The 23,601-nt window shown below is 45.5% G+C and overlaps 1 protein-coding gene across 2 annotated transcripts in view; it reads left to right on the forward strand.

The window, feature by feature from the left end:
* Positions 1-23,601, forward strand: part of GALNT12 (polypeptide N-acetylgalactosaminyltransferase 12) — a 217,725-nt gene that overhangs the window by 84,498 nt on the left and 109,626 nt on the right. For both annotated transcript variants that reach the window (XM_063922807.1, XM_063922808.1), the window contains exons 4-5: positions 6,524-6,713; positions 18,218-18,403. In XM_063922807.1, coding sequence (XP_063778877.1) covers positions 6,524-6,713; positions 18,218-18,403 — 376 coding nt within the window. The remainder of the gene's footprint in view (positions 1-6,523; positions 6,714-18,217; positions 18,404-23,601) is intronic.

The raw sequence follows: 23,601 nt of genomic DNA on the forward strand, positions 1-23,601 counted from the left end.
GTGCACTGGCTCCTCCCCCTTTGACCCTCCTCCAGTTAGATTTTTGTGCCCGAACGAGAAGGGTGCAGGCTAGGTGGCTCTCCTGAGCTGCTTAGAATAAAAGTATATTTTAGGTTTTTTTTATTTTCAGTGAGTCCTGCTGGCAACAGGCTCACTGCATCGTGGGACTAAGGGGAGAAGAAACGGACTCACCTGCGTGCAGAGTGGATCGGGTTTCTTAGGCTACTGGACATTAGCTCCAGAGGGACGATCACAGGTTCAGCCTGGATGGGTCCCGGAGCCGCGCCGCCGGCCCCGTTACAGAGCCAGAAGAGCGAAGAGGTCCGGTGAAATCGGCGGCAGAAGACGATCCTGTCTTCAGACTAAGGTGGCGCACAGCACCGCAGCTGTGCGCCATTGCTCTCAGCACACTTCACACTCCGGTCACTGAGGGTGCAGGGCGCTGGGGGGGAGCGCCCTGAGACGCAATATAACAGATAATACCTTAGGTTGGCTAAAGAATACATCACATATAGCTCTTGGGCTATATGGATGTATTTTAACCCCTGCCATTTTTTACAGAAAAAGCGGGAGATAAGGACGTCGTGAAGGGGCGGAGCCTATCTCCTCAGCACACAAGCGCCATTTTCCCTCACAGCTCCGCTGGAAGGACGGCTCCCTGACTCTCCCCTGCAGACTTGCTACTGAATCAGGGTAAAAAAGAGAAAGGGGGGCACTATTGGCAGCTAAAAACTATACAGCAGCTATAAGGGAATAACACTTATATAAGGTTATCCCTGTATATATATATAGCGCTTGGTGTGTGCTGGCAGACTCTCCCTCTGTCTCTCCAAAGGGCTTGTGGGGTCCTGTCCTCTGTCAGAGCATTCCCGGTGTGTGTGCTGTGTGTCGGTACGTGTGTGTCGACATGTATGAGGAGGAAAATGATGTGGAGGCGGAGCAATTGCCTGGGTTAGTGATGTCACCTCCTAGGGAGTCGACACCTGACTGGATGATCGTATTTAAAGAATTAAGTGATAATGTCAGCACTTTGCAAAGAACGGTTGATGACATGAGACAGCCGGCAAATCAATTAGTGCCTGTCCAGGCGTCTCAGACACCGTCAGGGGCCCTAAAACGCCCGTTACCTCAGTGGGTCGACACAGATCCAGACACAGATACTGAGTCTAGTGTCGACGGTGAGGAGACAAACGTAATGTCCAGTAGGGCCACACGTTACATGATCACGGCAATGAAGGAAGCATTGAACATTTCTGACACTACAAGTACCACAAAGAAGGGTATTTTGTGGGGTGTGAAAAAACTACCAATAGTTTTCCCTGAGTCAGATGAGTTAAATGAGGTGTGTGATAAAGCGTGGGTTTCCCCCGACAAAAAAATGCTAATTTCTAAAAAATTATTGGCACTATATCCTTTCCCGTTAGAGGTTAGGACACGTTGGGAAACACCCCCTAGGCGCTCACACGTTTATCAAAACAAGTAGCGTTACCGTCTCCTGATACGGCCACCCTCAAAGAACCAGCAGATAGAAGGCTGGAAAATATTCTTAAAAGTATATACACACATACTGGTGTTATACTGCGACCAGCAATCGCTTCAGCCTGGATGTGCAGTGCTGGCGTCGCGTGGTCGGATTCCCTGACTGAAAATATTGATACCCTGGATAGGGACAATATACTGTTAACTATAGAGCATTTGAAGGATGCATTACTATATATGCGTGATGCACAGAGGGATATTTGCACCCTGGCATCAAGAGTAAGTGCTATGTCCATTTCTGCCAGAAGAGCGTTATGGACGCGACAGTGGTCAGGAGATGCGGATTCCAAACGACATATGGAAGTATTGCCATATAAAGGGAAGGAGTTATTTGGGGCTGGTCTATCGGACCTGGTGGCCACGGCAACGGCTGGAAAATCCACCTTTTTACCCCAGGTCACTTCACATCAGCAGAAAAAGACACCGTCTTTTCAAACTCAGTCCTTTCGTTCCCATAAGTACAAGCGAGCTAAAGGCCATTCCTTCCTGCCCCGGGGCAGAGGAAGGGGAAAAAGACTGCACCATGCAGCCGCTTCCCAGGAGCAGAAGCCCTCCCCTGCTTCTGCCAAGTCTTCAGCATGACGCTGGGGCTTTACAAGCAGACTCAGACATGGTGGGGGCCCGTCTCAAGAATTTCAACGCGCAGTGGGCTCACTCGCAAGTGGACCCCTGGATTCTACAGGTGGTATCGCAGGGGTACAAACTGGAATTCGAGGCGTTTCCCCCTCGCCGGTTCCTGAAGTCTGCTCTACCAAAGTCTCCCTCCGACAGGGAGGCAGTTTTGGAAGCCATTCACAAGCTGTATTCCCAGCAGGTGATAATCAAGGTACCCCTCCTACAACAGGGAAAGGGGTATTATTCCACGCTGTTTGTGGTACCGAAGCCGGACGGCTCGGTGAGACCAATTTTAAATCTGAAATCCCTGAACACTTACATAAAGAGGTTCAAATTCAAGATGGAATCACTCAGAGCGGTGATAGCAAACCTGGAAGAAGGGGACTATATGGTGTCTCTGGACATCAAGGATGCTTATCTCCACGTCCCAATCTACCCGTCTCACCAAGGGTACCTCAGGTTTGTAGTACAAAACTGTCATTATCAGTTTCAGACGCTGCCGTTTGGGTTGTCCACGGCACCTCGGGTCTTTACCAAGGTAATGGCCGAAATGATGATTCTTCTTCGAAGAAAAGGCATCTTAATTATCCCTTACTTGGACGATCTCCTGATAAGGGCAAGGTCCAGGGAACAGTTAGAAGTCGGAGTAGCACTATCTCAGGTAGTGTTACGTCAGCACGGGTGGATCCTAAATATTCCAAAAATCGCAGCTGATTCCAACGACACGTCTACTGTTCCTAGGAATGATTCTGGACACAGTCCAGAAAAAGGTGTTTCTCCCGGAGGAGAAGGCCAGGGAGTTATCCGAGCTAGTCAGGAACCTCCTAAAACCAGGCCAGGTGTCAGTGCATCAGTGCACGAGAGTCCTGGGAAAAATGGTGGCTTCTTACGAAGCAATTCCATTCGGAAGATTCCATGCAAGAACGTTTCAGTGGGATCTACTGGACAAATGGTCCGGATCGCATCTTCAGATGCATCAGCGGATAACCCTGTCGACAAGGACAAGGGTGTCTCTTCTGTGGTGGCTGCAGAGTGCTCATCTACTAGAGGGCCGCAGATTTGGCATTCAGGATTGGGTCCTGGTGACCACGGACGCCAGCCTGAGAGGCTGGGGGGCAGTCACACAGGGAAAAAATTTCCAGGGCTTGTGGTCAAGCATGGAAACATCTCTTCATATAAACATTCTGGAACTAAGGGCCATTTACAATGCCCTAAGTCAAGCGAAACCCCTGCTTCGGGGTCAGGCGGTATTGATCCAATCGGACAACATCACGTCAGTCGCCCACGTAAACAGAGAGGGCGGCACGAGAAGCAGGAGGGCAATGGCAGAAGCTGCAAGGATTCTTCGCTGGGCGGAAAATCATGTGATAGCTCTGTCAGCAGTGTTCATTCCGGGAGTGGACAACTGGGAAGCAGACTTCCTCAGCAGACACGACCTTCACCCGGGAGAGTGGGGACTTCACCCAGAAGTCTTCCACCTGATTGTAAACCGTTGGGAAAAACCAAAGGTGGACATGATGGCGTCACGTCTAAACAAAAAACTAGACAGATATTGCGCCAGGTCAAGGGACCCTCAGGCAATAGCGGTGGACGCTCTGGTGACACCGTGGGTGTACCAGTCAGTGTATGTGTTCCCTCCTCTGCCTCTCATACCAAAAGTACTGAGAATCATAAGAAGGAGAGGAGTAAGAACGATACTCGTGGTTCCGGATTGGCCAAGAAGGACTTGGTACCCGGAACTTCAAGAGATGCTCACGGAAGACCCGTGGCCTCTACCTCTAAGAAAGGACCTGCTCCAGCAGGGGCCTTGTCTGTTCCAAGACTTACCGCGGCTGCGTTTGACGGCATGGCAGTTGAACGCCGGATCCTGAAGAAAAAAGGCATTCCAGATGAAGTCATCCCTACCCTGGTCAAAGCCAGGAAGGATGTAACCGCAAAACATTATCACCGCATTTGGCGAAAATATGTTGCGTGGTGTGAGGCCAAGAAGGTCCCTACAGAGGAATTTCAACTGGGTCGTTTCCTCCATTTCCTGCAAACAGGACTGTCTATGGGCCTAAAATTAGGGTCCATTAAGGTTCAAATTTCGGCCCTGTCGATTTCTTCCAGAAAGAACTGGCTTCAGTACCTGAAGTTCAGACATTTGTAAAAGGGGTACTGCATATACAACATCCTTTTGTGCCTCCAGTGGCACCTTGGGATCTCAATGTTGTTTTGAGGTTCCTTAAGTCACATTGGTTTGAACCACTCACCACTGTGGACTTAAAATATCTCACATGGAAGGTGACGATGCTGTTAGCCCTGGCTTCAGCCAGGCGTGTGTCAGAATTGGCGGCTTTATCCTATAAAAGCCCTTACTTAATTTTTCATTCTGACAGGGCAGAATTGAGGACTCGTCCTCAATTTCTCCCTAAGGTGGTTTCTGCTTTTCACATGAACCAACCTATTGTGGTGCCTGCGGCTACTAGGGACTTGGAGGACTCCAATTTACTTGACGTTGTCAGGGCCCTGAAAATATATGTTTCCAGGACGGCTGGAGTCAGAAAGTCTGACTCGCTGTTTATCCTGTATGCACCCAACAAGCTGGGTGCTCCTGCTTCTAAGCAGACTATTGCTCGTTGGATTTGTAGTACAATTCAGCTTGCACATTCTGTGGCAGGCCTGCCACAGCCAAAATCTGTAAAAGCCCATTCCACAAGGAAAGTGGGCTCATCTTGGGCGGCTGCCCGAGGGGTCTCGGCTTTACAACTTTGCCGAGCAGCTACTTGGTCAGGGGCAAACACGTTTGCTAAATTCTACAAATTTGATACCCTGGCTGAGGAGGACCTGGAGTTCTCTCATTCGGTGCTGCAGAGTCATCCGCGCACTCCCGCCCGTTTGGGAGCTTTGGTATAATCCCCATGGTCCTTACGGAGTCCCAGCATCCACTAGGACGTCAGAGAAAATAAGATTTTACTTACCGATAAATCTATTTCTCGTAGTCCGTAGTGGATGCTGGGCGCCCATCCCAAGTGCGGATTGTCTGCAATACTTGTACATAGTTATTGTTAACTAAATCGGGTTATTGTTGTTGTGAGCCATCTTTTCAGAGGCTCCTTCGTTGTTATCATACTGTTAACTGGGTTCAGATCACAAGTTGTACGGTGTGATTGGTGTGGCTGGTATGAGTCTTACCCGGGATTCAATATCCTTCCTGATTATGTACGCTCATCCGGGCACAGTATCCTAACTGAGGCTTGGAGGAGGGTCATAGGGGGAGGAGCCAGTGCACACCACCTGATCCTAAAGCTTTTATTCTTGTGCCCTGTCTCCTGCGGAGCCGCTATTCCCCATGGTCCTTACGGAGTCCCAGCATCCACTACGGACTACGAGAAATAGATTTATCGGTAAGTAAAATCTTATTTTATTGGTTAAATATAAGTTCATCTGAAATGATAGATTGTAATATTGTGAGCAGGGCCCTCTTATTCTGTATATCTGTTTATTATCCAGTCTTGTTTTATTGTTTTGATACTAATTCTAAGCGCGACGGAGTATGCTGGCACTATAGAAGTAAATTGTAATAAATAAAAATAAATAAATAAATATAACAATTCATGTTCAAGCGAGTCAAGTTTTCATACACTGGGGTTGATGCAGAGTGAGTTCTAAACCCTTTCGCTTAGCCTGCATTGCATTATTTGGTTCTACACTTGCTTAGAAACATGAGTGTAACTACAAAACGTGGAGGTGGTGCAGCTGCTATGGGTCCCACAACTGAGGGAGGGTTGGTTGGGGGCAATTCCCTGTTAAAGTTCCACGTGTGTTAGAGATTTTGGTTGTCACATAAATTAGTTGTTACATAAAAGACTATATATATATATATATATATATATATAATATATATAAAATCTTTTTTTTTTTACCCTTTTACATAATGCCAACAACTGTGCATCAGCCTCACTTTGTTTATACATTAAGGGGGCCATGCGGCCTATTTACTAAGCCTTTGAGAGAGAGACAGTGCCAACCAACCAACCAACCAACCAGCTACTGTCATTTTCCAAATACAGCCTTAAACATGTCAGGTAGGAGCTGATTGGCTGGTACTTTATCTCTCTCCAAGGCTTAGTATGTAGGCCCATTAATCTGGTTGATGTTATGTTTTGAGTCTACTGTATACAGTATTTTGGTTATTTTAACATTTTGTTTATCCAATGTGAATCTGCAGTATGTATGTATGTATGTACAAAACCTGATTCATTTTTGACAGTTCATCCTGTTTATAAAGGTTACTTTCAGTTGTGTGTTTCATATATGTTAAGTAGAATCCATTAGTTATATCACTGCTATTCTTATAACACCCGCCGTTCTGTTGCTGTGCTTATAGAACACCTGAAAGAGCGTTTAGAAAAGTATATCTCCAGTTTGAAGAAGGTACGGCTAATCCGCGCAAACAAGAGAGAAGGTCTGGTACGAGCACGTCTTCTTGGAGCTTCAATAGCCACAGGAGAAGTTCTAACTTTCCTTGATTGCCACTGTGAGTGCCATGTGGGATGGCTGGAACCACTAATGGAAAGGTACAGCAATTAAGTATTGTATGTTAAGGAACAAGTAGGCAGAATCATTATATGAATTCTAAGATGGACTAAATATCAAGATTATGAACTGTTCTTTTTTTTTTTTCTGGGCAGCATATACACCTCAATATCAGACTGGCAACAGGGGACATAGGTGCTGGGGCACTGTCCTAGCCCCCGCCAGTATAAAATATTTGACTAAAATAGCGGGACTGAAGCGCGTCATTGCGGGGGCGAGGCTTAGCAATCACAGCTCACACAGCCAGCGCCATTTTTTTTTGCTGTACACTGATCCTTCCCCACACTGCTGATTGTATCAGGGTGCAAAACGGCGGGGGGGGGGGGTTCACAGTAATATGGTGGAAAATAGGTGTAATATAAAGCGCTGCAGGTTTGGGGACATTCTATAATGTTCAGAACTGCCAATTAAGAGCTGTGTTATGAGCTAACAAACTCTCTGTCTCTGACATGTTGGGTACACGTGTGTCGGCATGTCTGAGGCGGAGTGCTTCTCACAAACAGCCGTGGGAGTGACCCTGTCGGCACAGCCGACTCCTGATACACGTGAGTCAACATATAAGTGGATGGACAAGTGAAAACTATATTGGGGACACAGACGCGGGTATTGGCCCTGTCGGCACCTCGGATATATGACTGGGTAAAAACTTGCAGATTAGTGTGATGCGTATAAAAAAGGGCTATGTATATACGTGTGTGTATGTATATATAGATATATGTGTATATGTATGTGTGTATGTATGTATGTATATATATATATATATATATATATATATATATATATATATATATATGATAGTAAGGTTGAATAATTCAGTGTAAGAGACACAGGAATATCTATGGATGTCTTGGTCATACCTATGTTCCCTCAGGGTCGAAGACAGGTTATTTTGCCCAGTTACTACTCCCTTATACCGACACGGATGCTAATTCCTGTGTCGACCGTAATGCTTCCTGAGATATGAGATAAAAAAAAAAAGGGAGCATTTAGTACATGATTAGTACATAATAAGGACGTATTAACGTCACTGTGGGACCCTGCTGTTCCGAACAAAGGGGTCTATGTATGTTTATGTATATATATATTTGTATGTATGTGTATGTATCTATATGAATGTGTGTGTGTGTGTGTATGTATGTATATATTGATAATGTCGATAATATCTTAAACCATAAAGCTATACCTCTAGATACACTTTTACCTGAATACACGCACTACGCACTTTGTACGCTATTTGCGTACAGAGTCCCGTACGTGGTACGTACTTGGCGTACACAAACCGCGCTGAGTGTACAGAGTACGCACAGCGCGCGCACACACAATTGATAACCTTTAAACCTTATTAGTAATACAATGTAATAATATGGTTACACTTTAAACCTCTATGCAGCAAAGCACTGCAATGATGTTATACCTTAAACCTTAAGTAGCGCTGACGGTATAAAGTACCCGCAGTGCGTACACCTTATCAATACTTATAAACCTTATACAGTTAAATACGCTTTAAACCCTAGCAGGGAAATGAGGACACAACACCGATATGTAGTTGAACCACAGGGTTCTAAGGCCACAGTGGATTATTTCAAAAGGTAAAACAGTACAAATTATACACTACAGGCTAACAAGATAAATCTACAACAGAATAATGGCTACAGTCAATGTACATACGTGAGAATGTTCGCAAGCGCTTCCCGGTCCCGGTCCTCCGCTAATCAGGTTGAAAGCGTTAAGAGTCTGTGATAGTGACCTGGCCTGCAGCTCGCTCTTTATTCAGTAGATCAAAACATAATACAATAGACACTGTGTGCTCTTCTTCCATTGGTTCGGGGGTGGGACATATCCTGTGCACCGGGGACCATTGGTCAGTTCAAGAAGTGGGCGATGGCTAGGACTTGAGATGTGGTTTCTGTTGTTTACATCTTAGTTCCCGCCCCATGATCAGTTAAACCCATCACATTAATCATAAATCTGGTATTATTAATAATTTAATGAGGTAATATTTAATAATGTTCTTATTCCCACCAGATTAATGTTTACGTGTCTCTGAACAATATGATCCCACACATGATATGATTATCTATTTCAATCTTCAAGATATACATATATCCACATATTCATATATATATATATATATATATATATATATATACATATATATATATACATATATATATATACGTACACACATACTCCTGCTATTACAATTTGTTAGGAATTATATATTTATTCACACATATATATATATATATATATATATATATATATATATGAACACCTACATCTCCATGGGTTTTAGACTAGGAATGTTAATATCTTAAATTTCTATCTGTCTGGTCTTGTGTTGTGGTTAGCTATTGTTTCTGATTTTCTAAACAGCTTCGGTTCCTGGGAATTGTCACTTCATTTGTTTTTGCTTTCAGGTGAGACAATGACAATTCAGTACTCATTGTTTTAAATAGAAACTTGGCTATTTTAGTAAACAAAGGTGTTTGCCTTCTTCATAGAATTTCAAAGCTTAGTGTAAATAAGGCCATTGTATTTTAGTCTCTGGGAGTTTTAATTTATGTGTGACTGATGTTCATGCTATTTAAAGGTTAAAGCAGACAGTGTGGGATTTATACAATATATATATATATATATATATATTAGATTTATGATATGTCTTTGTGGCTTTTCCATGAGAGTACAAACTCCACTGTAATTACTCATACCACGCTCAAACCGCGCAGGACCGCGGGTGCGACCATACGCAATTTGCAGATATGTGCACGCATGGTGGACATGTGTGTGTGCATTGTAAGTGATGTGTGTACTGCAATATTTTTCGACTTTGACAATATATATATATGTATATATATATTTTTTATTTTTATTTATAATACTACTGAAGTAACATTCTTCATTCTCATGTGCTAAGCGCTCTGTTAGAGAGGGTCTGGGTCAGCCCTGACAAGATGATTTCAAATCCTCAAGAGGATTCCGATTGTTTATTCTTTTCCCGCCGCGGATAGAATAAAGTGGGAGTCACCCCCTGTTCTACACGGGGCCCTGTCACAAGGCCAGCGGATCATATGTAGGAAGCTTTCGTTATGTTCTAGTTATGTGTCCACGCGTACATCAGTTAGACCTGGCCATTACATGCGCATGGGGAGTAGTAGTATTCAAAATTGGTCGGTTGCCTGGTCATCAGGTATAGATACGCTGGGGAGAGATGGGATACTCCTTACGTTGGGTCATATCAAGGACGCTTCAGCATGCTTTCGTGTGACTGCAAGGGATAGAGGACTCTTGCGTTCGCGGACCGATTCCATGGCGGTTTCGGCTAGGAGGGCATTGTGTATTCACTAATGGAATGCTGAGGCTGACTCCGAGAAGATATGGAGTCTCTTCCCGATGAAGGTGAAGCCCGGTTCGGTGACGACCTAGTTATTTTGATCTCGGCAGATGCCGCGGGTATGTCTACCTTCTGGGCCTATGTTCCCTCACAACGGATGATGACGCATAATTGTCAGATGCAGTCATGTCAGCCTGATAGATACGGATCCCCCCTTCTTTCTTGCAGGTAGAGGAAGGAGAAAAGGGAAGAGGTCAGCGGCCTCTTCAAGGTCACAGGAGCAGAAATCATCCTCTTTTTCTGCCAGATCCACTGCATGGCGCTGGGACTCTTTGCGGGAGCCCACACCGGTGAGGTCACGTCTAAAACTTTTCAGTATGTCCTGGAACGGACTTGGACCGTGGTGGAGTTGATATTCCTCACTTGGAAAGTGGTCAGCCTATTGGCCTTGGCATCTGCACGACAGATGTCTGAGTTAGCGGTCTTGCCTCTCAAGAGCACTTAGTTGATCTTCCTGGAAGATAGAGCTGAATTGAGGACACGTCTGCAATTTCTACTGAAGGTGGTTTCCTCGGTCCACATTGACCAACCTATTGTGGTGCCTGTGGCTACTGACGCCTTCGCTCAGTCAAAACCTCTGGATGTGGTCAGAGCGTTGAAGATTTATGTCGCCAGAATGGCTCACATTTGGAAAACAGAGGCTCTGTTTGTCCTGTATGTTCCCAACAAGGTTGGGTGTCCTGCTTCCGAGCAGATCAGGGCATGCTGGATCCGGAACACCGTTTCAGCACGCTCATTCCACGGCTGGATTGCCATTACCGATATCGGTGAAAGCCCTTTCTACTAAATAGATGGTAGAAATAGCTCATTCTGGACGGCTGTCCGGGGGGGTCTCAGCATAGCAACTTGCCGTGCAGCTACTTGATTGGGGTCAAACACAATTTGCAAAGTTCTACAAGTTTGACACATTGGCCGATGAAGACCTTAAGTTGGTCAATCTGCGCTGCAGAGTCATCCGTACTTTCCCGCCCGTTCTAGAGCTTTGGTATAAACCCCATGGTTCTTGAAGTGACCCCAGCATCCTCTAGGACGTATGAGAAAATAGGATTTTAATACCTACCGGTAAATCCTTTTCTCTTAGTCCGTAGAGGATGCTGGGCGCCCGTCCCAGTGCGTACTGTATCTGCAGTTATTGGTTGTGGTTACACACAGGTTGTGTTACGATTTTTGTCAGCATACTGCTGCACATTCTTCATGCCGTTGGCTTGGGTTCTGTTGAATGCCACGTTCTGCGGCATGCTTGAGGTGTGAGCCGGTAAGATGCTCACCGTGGTTTAACAATAAATCCTTTCCTCGAAATGTCCGTCTCCCTGGGCACAGTTCCTTAAACTGGAGTTTGGAGGAGGGGCATAGAGGGAGGAGCCAGGTCACACCATTTGAAAGTCTTAAAGTGCCCATGTCTCCTGCGGATCCTGTCTATACCCCATGGTTCTTGAAGTGACCCCAGCATCCTCTACGGACTAAGAGAAAAGGATTTACCGGTAGGTATTAAAATCCTATTTTCTCTTACGTCCTATAGGATACTGGGGTCCACATTAGTACCATGGGTATAGACGGGTCCACTAGGAGTCTTGGCACTTTAAGAAATTAATAATGTGGGCTGGCTCTTCCCTCTATGCCCCTCCTACCAGACTCCATTTAGAAAATGTGCCCAGAGGAGCCGGTCACGCTTTGGGAAGCTCCTGAAGAGTTTTCTGCGTTTATTTTTCTGTTTGTTTTTTTCAGGCAGGACTTGTTGGCACCAGCCTGCCTGCTTCGTGGGACTTAGGGGGGGGAACGGCCCAACCTCCTATAGGGTTAATGGTCCCGTTCCCTACTGACAGGACATAGCTCCTGAGGGACCTATTCGCAAGCCGCACCACGGCGAGCGTACAGTCCCGCAGCATGCCGCCACCCCTAACAGAGCCAGAAGTAAGAAGAGTGGTGAGTAGATGGCCGGCATCCCGGTTAGCGGGTCGCCGGCTATAATGGCGGCATCAGTGTATGGAGCGCAGCACTGACAAGTCTGTGAGCGTCTTCAAGGCTCAGTACAGCATGCTTTTTGGATGTGTGTTCCGCTGTGAGGGGCAAGCTGAGCTGTTTAATTTACCCTACGCTAGCACAACTTACCGGGGTTCTAACCCGCGGTAAGCATGAAAAACATCTCGGCCAGTATAACAAAAAAACGGGAAGCCGCCCGCCATTACGGGGGCAGGGCTTCACTATGTGCGGATCCATCAGCTCACCAGCGCCATTTTCCCTCTGCAGCTTGCACTGACAGGAATCACAGGGAAGCGCAACTCCTCCACAAAGACTCCACGTCTCCTTAGCGGTACCAGGGGGTCTTAGTAAGGGGGGGGGGGGAGCATTGTATAATACTAAGCCCTATTAAGGAGCTTAGTTTGGCGACCCAGTTGAGTTTTACTTTAGCTGTAAGGGCGCTGTGTTACTGGCTCCATCTTCTGTGTCTCCCTGCGGACTCTGTGTGGGTTAAACTGTGTTTTCACCTTTCTGTGTGTGGGTCCTTCACATTACCATGTCCAGAGACTGTGTTTTCTGCACAGCGGAGTGTCTGTCCTCCCCTGGAGAATCGCTGCGATGTACCCAGAATAGTACACATTCTCAGGTTAGTGGGTCAGAACCCGCAGGTTAGATGCCATTTAAAGGGATGATTTCAAATATTTCTAATAAATTATCACATACTGAGAAAGAGACGCAATACTTAAGACAATCTTTGGATGACCTGATGAATAGAGATTCAGTTCCCATACCAGCGTCTCAGACCCCTGCCATTTGTCACTCTGGCCCACATGATGCAGGCTGATACTGATGACGATACATTAGACACCGAGAAGGGTGAAGTGGACGCGAGTGGGGGGGATGCGGCCCTGTCACAGGGAATACAGGCCCTGATAGAAGATATTAGAGAAGTCCTGCACATTCCTGACAAGGTGGCGGAGGCGGATGAGGAATCTTATTTTAATGTAAAAAAGAAATCCTCAGCTACTTTTCCAGCATCAAAGGAATTGAATGCCCTGTTTGATGAAACTTGTGCTAATCCTGACAAATAGTTTCAGATCCCTAAAAGGTTAAATACATCCTTTCCTTTTCCTCTGGAGGTTAGAAAGAAATGGGAAAACCCGCTAATTGTGGATGCATCGGTATCTAGGTTGTCATGTAAGATAGTCTTACCTGTTGCTGGGGCAGCATCCTTAAAGGACATGGCTGATCGCAAGATTGAGACCACTCTCAAATCCCTATACATTGCTGCTGGGATGGCCCAGAGACCCACTGTTGCTTGTCATGGATCATTAGGGCCATTGCTAAATGGTCAGGTAATCTAATTGACGGTTTAGATTTCTTGCCCAGGGGGGAGATAATTTTATCCTACAGCATATTCAGGCCCTTTTTGGAGAGGAACTGGATAAGTGGCTATCCAAGGCTACTGCGGATAAGTCTTCGTACCTTCCTTCCGCAGCACCCCCAGCTAGTAAAACCTACTCTGCTCCAACTCTGCAGTCCTTTCGGACAGCGAAATTTAAAAGTAAATCCAAAGGTTCTTCTACAGCCTTCAAAGGCAATAGAGGTAAACCCAGAAAACCAGCAGCTGCAGGTTCTCGGGAACAGACCTCCGGTTCTGCTTCATCAAAACTTCAGCATGATGGTGGACCACACTGCCTGGAAGACAGGCAGGTCGGAGCCCGATTATGTTATTCCACTCACATTTGGGCAACATCATGCCAGGATCACTGGGTCAAAGAGCTTATCGCCCAGGGTTACAGACTGGAGTTTGAGGAACTCCCACCTCACAGATTCTTCAAATCAGGCTTACCGGCTTCTCCAGAAGCAAGTATGACTTTACGTACAGCAATTCAGAAACTGGTACAGACTCAGGTCATTGTCCCAGTTCCACTTCAACTACAAAACAAAGGTGATTACTCCAACCTGTTTGTGATACCGAAACCGGACGGTTCGGTAAGGCCCATTTTAAACCTTAAGTCACTGAACCCGTACTTACTGGTGTTCAAGTTGGAGTCTCTGAGAGCGGTGATCTCAGGTCTGGAGGAGGGGAAGTTCCCGGTGTCTCTGAACATCCAAGAATGCGTACTTTCATATTCCGATTTGGCCGCCTCATCAGGCTTATCTAAGGTTTGCACTACAGGACTGTCACTACCAGTTCCAGGCCCTGCCATTTGGACTCTCCACGGCACCGAGGGTGTTCACAAAGGTAATGGCAGAGATAATGTTTCTCCTCTGCAAGCAAGGAGTGAACATAATACTGTACCTGGACGACCTGCTGATAAAAGCACCATCCAGGGAGAGGTTGTTTGGACAACATTGTCCTCTCAACTCGACTACTCCAGGATCACGGGTGGATTCTGAACCTACCAAAATCTCACCTGGAACCAACACAGCGGCTTCCGTTCCTGGGGATGATACTGGATACGGATTAACAGAAGGTATTCCTTCCATAAGAAAAGGCATTGGTAATCCAGTCGATGGTGCGGGATGTTCTAAAACCAACCTGGATATCTGTGCATCTATGCATTCGCCTTCTGGGGAAGATGGTAGCCTCTTACGAGGCACTGCAGTACGGAAAGTTTTACGCAAGGCCCTCCCAGCTGGATCTGTTGGACAAATGGTCCGGATCGCACCTTCACATGCACCAGAGAATACGTCTGTCACCGAAAGCCAGAATTTTTCTTCTGTGGTGGCTTCAGACTTTTCACCTGACCGAGGGTCGACTGTTCAGGATTCAAAATTTGATTCTGTTTACCACAGACACAAGCCTCAGAGGTTGGGGAACAATCACCCAAGGGGAACAGTTCCAAGAAAATGGTCAAGTCGGGAAACCATTCTTCCAATCAACATTCTGTAGCTAAGGGCCATATACAATGCCCTTCTGCAGGCATCTCATCTTCTTCAAGATCACGCCATTCAAGTTCAGTCGGACAATGTGACGGCGGTAACGTACATAAACCGACAGGGCGGAACGAAGAGCAGAGCAGCAATGTCAGAGGTAACAAGGATTCTCCTCTGGGCAGAAAGACACGCAGTGGTGTTGTCGGCAATCTTCATTCTGGGAGTAGACAACTGGGAAGCAGACTTCCTCAGCAGACATGACCTCCACCCAGGAGAGTGGGGTCTCCACCCGGAGGTGTTCGGGTGCCTGACACGTTGGTGGGGCATTCCACAAATCGACATGATGGCCTCTTGCCTAAACAAGAAACTCCAGCGGTATTGTTCTAGGTCGAGGGACCCACATGCAGTGGCAGTGGATGCCCTGGCGACCCTATGGGTCTACCAGATGGTATATGTATTTCCGCCACTTCCATTGATCCCAAAGATTCTCAAAAGAATTAAAATAGAAATGGTGCAAGCAATTGTCATTGCTCCGGACTGGCCAAGAAGTGCTTGGTATGCGTATCTACTGGACATGTTCCTGGAGGATCCGTGGCCTCTACCTCTTCGAGAGGATCTCCTGCAACTGGGGCCGTTTGTCTATCAAGACTTACCACGGCTACATTTGACGGCATGGATGTCAAATTCTAGCCCAGAAAGGAATCCCGGATAAGGTTATGCTGACTTTGAGCCAAGCTAGAAAAGGGGTAACGTCTAAGCATTACCACTGTATTTGAAAAAAAATACGTCTCTTGGTCTGAGAACAGGAAATTTCCTGCAGTGAAATTTCAACTGGGACGTTTTCTGCTTTTTCTGCAGTCAGGTGTGGATGTGGACCTGCGCCTGGGCTCCATAAAAGTCCAGATTTCGGCCTTATCCATTTTCTTCCAGAAACAATTGGCTTCCCTCCCTGAGGTTCAGCCATTCTTGAAGGGTGTTCTGCACATCAGACCGCCCTTTGTGCCTCCCACGGCACCTTGGGATCTCAACGTGGTGTTGCAGTTCCTCCAGTCGGAATGGTTTGAGCCCTTACAAGAGGTGGACATAAAGTTTCTTACGTGGAAGGCCATTACACTGTTGGCCCTGGTTTCAGCCAAGCAGGTGTCGAACTGGGGGCATTGTCTCACAAGAGTCCCTACTTGATTTTTCATGAGGATAGAGCTGAACTTAGAACTCATCAGCAATTTCTTCCAAAGGTGGTGTCTGCGTTTCATATCAACCAACCTATTATGGTTTCCGGTGGTTACCGACACCTCCTGTACCTCAGAATCCCTAGATGTTGTGAGGGCTTTGCAGGTGTACGTAAAGCGAACAGCTTGTCATAGAAAATCGGACTCGTGTTTGTTCTTTATGATCCCAATAAAATTGGGTGTCCTGCTTCAAAGCAGACAATTGCACGCTGGATCAGACTTACTATCCAGCATGCTTATTCCACAACAGGTTTGCCATGTCCAAAAATCTGTACAGGCCCACTCTACTAGGTCAGTGGGTTCTTCCTGGGCGGCTGCCTGGGGTGTCTCGGCTTTGCAGCTCTGCCGAGCAGCTACTTGGTCGGGTTCGAACACGTTTGCTAAGTTCTACAAGTTCGATACTCGAGCCCAGTGATTTTCAACCTTTTTGTACTCTCGGTACACCGAACAATATTTTAAAATTGCCAAGGCACACCATCAGTTCCCCACAGAAAATAACTAAAAACACACATTGGCCATCACAGTAAAAAAAAAAATCCACACATACATTGGCCTACACAGGAAAAACAATCACATTGCTCCCCACATAAATCATGTTGCTCACACATAAATTAATCACATTTCTCCCCACATAAATCCTATTGCTCCCCACATGAATTATTCACATTGTTCCCCCCATAAAGCCATAAATCCTATTGCTCCCCACAGGAGAAATAACATAACAAATATTAGCCCCTACCAATTAGCTGTCCTCCTCTTTGTCCCTCAGTGGCAAGCATTGTTCATAGTGAAGTGCTGCGAATACTGAGCAGCGGGCGGTCGGGCAGGTGTGGATGTAGGTGGGCAAGGAAAGCTGTGGGAATGCAAGCGGGAACTGGAAGATGTGTATACAGGCGGGTGGGCTGGCTGGGTGGTGAGACGCTGTGGCCGTTACCTATGATATCACACTGCCGCGTCATCAAGGCATAGGTCACGACCAGAGCATGACTGATCCTCTAAGAAGAGCCCGGGCCAACAGTTCACTCTGAAGGTACAGGAAGCTGCTTTGTCTCTGTGGCACACCTTGCAACTGGTCGTGGAACACTGGTTGAAAAAGCCTGCTCTAGCCACTGAAGACTTTCAATTTGGTCAATCAGTTCTGCAGGAACCTCAGCACTCTCCCACCCAGTTTGGGTGCCTTGGTTCATCCCCAAGGTACTAATATGGACCCCAGTATCCTCTAGGACATAAGAAAAAATAGGATTTTAATTACCTACTGGTAAATCCTTTTCTCGTAGTCCGTAGAGGATACTGGGCCCCCGCCCAGTGCTTCGTGTTTCTTGCACAGTTACTTGGTTACGTCTTGTTGTTGGTTCAGCTGTTGCTGTTTCTGTTCAAGTTTGGTTAGCATGGCTTTCCTCTTGATTTGTGTGTGCTGGTTCGAATCTCACCACTGGCCTTTCAATCCTTCTCTCAAGGTATGTCCTCCTCCTTGGGCACAGTTTCTAGACTGAGTCTGGTAGGAGGAGCATAGAGGGAGGAGCCAGCCCACACTATTAATTTATTGAAGTGCCAAGGCTCCTAGTGGACCTGTCTATATCCATGGTACTAATGTGGACCCCAGTATATTCTACGGACTACGAGAAAAGGATTTACTGGCAGGTAATTCAAATCCTAATTATTATTTTTTACTTTGTCACTAAGCAATAACTTTGTTATTTCAATATATCTTCAAGTAAAAAATAATTTACAATACTTTGGATATGAGAAGATAAAAATGGGATTAAAATCTGTAAAATTTAGGTTATAATGAGGTAATAGTTATTTTATGACTATAATGTACAAGTACTGTAGCTCCCACTTCTTATAGTGGTCTGGATGGTAAAATGTAAATAAACTTACAAAGTTTGACCTGACTCAGAGTTGAGGGATACGCATTCGGCAGATGAACATTATAGAGGTAGATGTTTGTCCTGTTTTGTAGCACAAGAGAAGTATGTATCATGGGTGTTACTAAGCATCTTACCATTTCACCCCCTAGGATCCGGGAAAAGGAAACTGCTGTGGTTTGCCCAGTGATTGACGTAATTGATTGGCTTACATTTGAGTATCTGGGCAATGCTGGAGAGCCTCAGATTGGAGGATTTGATTGGAGACTTGTCTTCACTTGGCATGTAGTACCTGAGAAAGAACAAAGACGCAGACGCTCTCCTATTGATGTCATAAGGTCTGTACAATATTTATTAGCTGTGGAATATGGGCATCACACTGTAGTATATTTTTACTGAATGAACATTACTCTGAATATTGTACGTGTTGTCTGGTGATTTATTTCATGGCTTTAAAGGAGATGTGTGTGTGTGTGTGTATAGTACACAGTCCTATAAATACTGTATATTAGAACTTTTGTCCTATTCAGGAAAGATCAGAGGTATGTCTCACTGAGTGATGACCTGAAATGCAGCGTGGCACTGAAAGGGTACTTGTAGGGAATAGTAAAAGGTAGGCTGACATGAAATGCAGTATATAGCCGCAAGGGTGTGGCACGCCTCCAGTGTGACGTGGTAGTGCCCTGTGTGCAATGTGACTAAGCCTCTTCTTGTTCTTTTCTACATCTCTCTCCTGAATCACACATTATAAATGTTTGGAAGTAATTTATGCGTTGCTCAGTTTAATATTATACAGTCATGCAAGGCCTAACTATATTAGTTAAATTAAAAAATGTTTTTGTAAAGTTAAAATCACTTTTAATGATACTTATGACAACACTTTGCTTGGGTGTGGGATGACGACTAGCCAATATGAGTTTTGGGGTTTTAGGCTTAGAAGGAGAGGCAAAGCCAGGTGCAGCGTCAGCTGTGAAACTCAAAGTGATCCCTGGGGACATGCAGCTAGCACATATATTACATACAACATTACATGTATGTTTATATGTGTTAACAAGTGCCATATTGTGATGGCTAGAGGACTGGGTAAAATGAATACAATGCTGCTGTTTCATTAAGGATTGATGGCGTTTTAAGAGACATCAAAACTATCTCTGTAACTTTTTCATTAAGGTGGTGTGCTGGTTACTTGAGTTTGCCCATGTTCGGGTACTGTCTGGTGGGGTGTAGTACGGGTGACCGGCGGTCTCCTGACCGCCGGTCACCTTACCGACGCCGGGATCCCGGCAGCATACCGACGCCGGGATCCCAGCGGGGAGGGGCGAGTGCAGCAAGCCCCTTGCGGGCTCGCTGCGCTCGCCACGCTGCGGGCTCGGTGGCGACCTGCGGTCGCCACGGGTTCTATTCCCACTCTATGGGTGTCGTGGACACCCACGAGTGGAAATAGTCCCTGTTGGTCGGCATGCCGACCATCGGGATAGTGAGCCGTCGGGCTCACGGAGGAGGTCATGTGACTGTCGGTCAGCCGACCGGCGGTCACATGACTACCACCCGTCTGGTTATAGATAGACAGATAGATAGACAGATAGAGAAAGAAATATATATATATATCTCCCTATAAACAATGAAGCCGCACTCCCAATAACGAGTAACGGATACCTGGTCTGGTGCCTCTCTTTAGAGATCCATAGCAGAACTCTCATCTGTAAGTTACGTATAGGCGGCACCCAGAATACATGCAATATCGCAGGTTTGTAGTTATCAACGTTTCAAAGTTTAATGAGACTTCTTCATCAGGATACAAAAAAGAAGAATACACACATACCTTTTAAAAGCCACACCAGCACCATGCGAGTCTGCTGCGGCACGCGTTTCCGGCATGAAGACGCCCACAGATTACGTCATTGCGCAGCGGCCTGCACCGTGACAACAGTACCAATCAAAGTGACGCTGCAGTAACCAGGAAGTACATGATATATACACAAACGGGCTATGACAAAACAGCATAAATCACATGTTAAACGGCAGCAAGGATGTCATAATGTAATAACATTGTAATGCATATACATAACACAGTGATATGTCTTCATAATAGTGACACAGAAAATGCATAATAGAGGAAAAGCATCACCATATTAGAATCATTAAAGCAATTAATGATGAAAGCACATAACATTACACCTATAGAAAAGTAGGGGTTAAATAAAAAGCCACTGATCAAAACCCACCATGTTTATCACTGTTATCATTCCAGTGCAGAATGTAATCTATTGTATAGCTCTACAAAAAAAAACATAAAAAGGCATATATTATAAGAAACAATGTAGCCCTAATGTCTTGTTGGGACCATTAGGGGCCAGAGTTCCCAACCTGAATATACAATTTGACTCCCATTTTAACAATCGCAGTGCTCTGTCCCCTCCATGAATACTCCAAGGTATGTGATCTATAATGATGTACCTTTAAACAAGCTAAACTGTACCCAGCCTGTGCGATATGCCTCGCCACTGGCATTGTGAATGGCTGTTCACTGTGACCTGAAGTAATGGCAGCCTTGATTGATGAACCATGTGTGGCAATGCGTTCACGTAGTGTACGCTCGGTTTTGCCCAAATAGCACAAGCCGCATGGGCAGGTAATTAAATATACAGTATATTTAGTTGTACATGTGACTCTGTGTCTGATATAATACTTACTAAAAAACAAGAAAAATACAGACAGCGATTGCAGATTTCTTATTAAAATATTTTTTTTATTTTCCTCTATTCATATATTTAATTAAAAATCCTTTTCTTACCTTTAAGGCTAATTGCATGCAATTAAAAGGGTTTAGCTAAAATCATGACACTGTGTACATAGCACAATCATAACATAATACACGTAAGGGGTTACGATCGTGAGTTATTATTACAGGTAAATCCAAAGCTCTCAAACAGGCTAGAGGACAGCTACTGTCAAAAAAGATTAAGACCAGTAATGACATTCGTATGCAATGGGTGAATCATTTTAGTGTAGCCAGTGATGGCATCAGGAGAGTGGCTAAGAAATGGTGGCCTATCGTGGCTTCTTCTGAGGAAGCCGCCGATGCTTATAGGTGGAGAAACGCGTCTTTATCTATCCAAATTACCCGTGAACAGCATACCACGAATCTACCTCCGTAACTGGGAAGAACTCCAACGATCTCCGGATAAGGCTCTTCTAAAAGGTATTCGAGCACCAGAACCGGGAGCATAATGGAACGGAACCCAGGAGGAATTGTGGTAAAGTTGCATCTATAACATATCCATGTTCGAAATATCTGCTGTGACACTCTAATAACTTTGCTGCTTTGAGATGAGTTATTTCATGCATGCATGCATGCATGCTTAATCAATTAACAAATAACTAACCTACTGCTGCTGTGCACTAAACCAGTGTTGATCCCAAGGGGGAGAAAAAGTTACTGAAAATCTGCATGTCTAGTGAACATTGGGAAACAAAGATTATCAGTACTAAATTATATTCTGAATAAAGGCCCGTACACACTGGTCGATATATCGGCCGTTCTCCTGAACGGCCGATATATCGGGGGACCGTCGGCCAGTGTGTACGGCCGATACGTCTGTGAACTCCGTCGTTCACAGCCGTTTCGCGTCGGCCGCGCAGCACAGCCGACGGCCAATATATCTACCGATATATTGGCGCGTCGCTGTGTGTGTACGGGGCGGTCGGCCGACCGCCCGTACACATGCTGCGGCGGCCGGCGGTGATTGACAGGTGAACTGGGCGGGCGTGTGTACACGCCCGCCCAGTTCATGACGTCAGTCCCCGACGGATCGAGCAGTGTGTATGCTGAACACACTGCTCGATCCGTCCATAGATATATCTGCAGATCAATTGATCTGCAGATATATCTGTTAGTGTGTACCCACCTTAAAGGTGGGTATACACTATTAGATATATCTGCAGATCAATTGATCTGCAGATATATCTATGTACGGATCGGGCAGTGTGCTGTGCATACACACAGCCCGATCCGTCGGGGGACTGACGTCATGAACTGGACGGGCGGGCGCTCGCGCCCGCCCAGTTCACCTGTCAATCACCGCCGGCCGCCGCAGCATGTGTACGGGCGGTCGGACGACCGCCCCGTACACACACAGCGACGGGCCAATATATCGTTAGATATATTGGCTGTCGGCTGTGCTGCGCGGCCGACGCGATACGTCTGTGAACGACGGAGTTCACAGACGTATCGCCCGTACACACTGGCCGACGGTCCCGCGATGTATCGGCCATTCAAGAGAACGGCCGATACATCGACCAGTGTGTACGGGCCTTAAGAGACTTCTCAATGACTGTTCTGCTTCAAATGTATCAATAAAGTATCAACTCTCAGCTCGAGCTAAATAGAGCTTTACAACATCAGATCCGAGCTGGTAGATTTTGCAACACTGAAGTGAAACAGTGAGTGTCAATTGTATCTAGCTGCATGTTACGTGTATTAAGAAAAAAGTCATTCCAGAGAGCAGAGCATTGAATGGTGTGACTAAATGTGTTATGATGGTTCTATGTACACAGTGTCATGATTTTAGCTAAACCTTTTTAATTGCATGCAATTAGCCTTACAGGTAAGAACAGGATTTTTTATTAAATATATGAATAGAGGAAAATAATAAAAAAAATATTTTAATAAGAAATCTGCTAGCGCTGTCTGTATTTTTTTCTTGTTTTTTAGTGGATTTTAGTTAAGGGGTAGAGAAGTTCCCTTTTTTACAGTGAGCCGCATGTAGATTCTTGGAACGTATACATTTAATATAATAATAAAATAATAAAATTATATTAGCGCCAGGGGGCTGCTTTGTTGTAGGTGTTTTGTTTGGTTGATATAATACTTTCTACCGCTATGTGGATGGCAAAAATAGGAACTACCGGTAACTGTCAAGGCTCTGCATGTAGTACAGTTTAAACATCTGCAGTATATCAACCTGCCTTCCTAGCAAGGAAACCAGTCTGTTCACTCTGCATATGTTGTATTCCTGTTATGTCTGTTCTCATGACCCAGTCTCTGATGTTCTTACCCCTTGTGTAGCAGGGCATGATACATTTGTCCACTAGCCCTAGGTCAGGGTCAGAAGCCACGATAGGCCACCATTTCTTAGCCACTCTCCTGATGCCATCACTGGCTACACTAAAATGATTCACCCATGGCATACGAGTGTCATTATTGGTCTTAACCTTTTTTGACAGTAGCTGTCCTCTAGCCTGTTTGAGAGCTTTGGATTTAGCCTGTAATAATAACTCACGATCGTAACCCCTTGCTAAGAATTTGTCAATCATCAAGTCAATCTGCTCGATAGCTTTGTTGATATCAGTACTAATAATAAATTGTGAATATGGCAGTCCGTGCTTCATCGTCCTCGGATGACAACTTCTAGCATGTAATAAGGTGTCATGATTGTTTGGCTTGTTGTATAGCTCAGTTGAGATGAACACCTCATTTAAGGACACCTTAACGTCCAAAAAGTTCACTGTACATGGATCAATGTTAAAAGTAAAT

This window comes from Pseudophryne corroboree, chromosome 5, assembly GCF_028390025.1.
Source record: "Pseudophryne corroboree isolate aPseCor3 chromosome 5, aPseCor3.hap2, whole genome shotgun sequence".
Lineage (NCBI taxonomy): Eukaryota > Metazoa > Chordata > Amphibia > Anura > Myobatrachidae > Pseudophryne > Pseudophryne corroboree.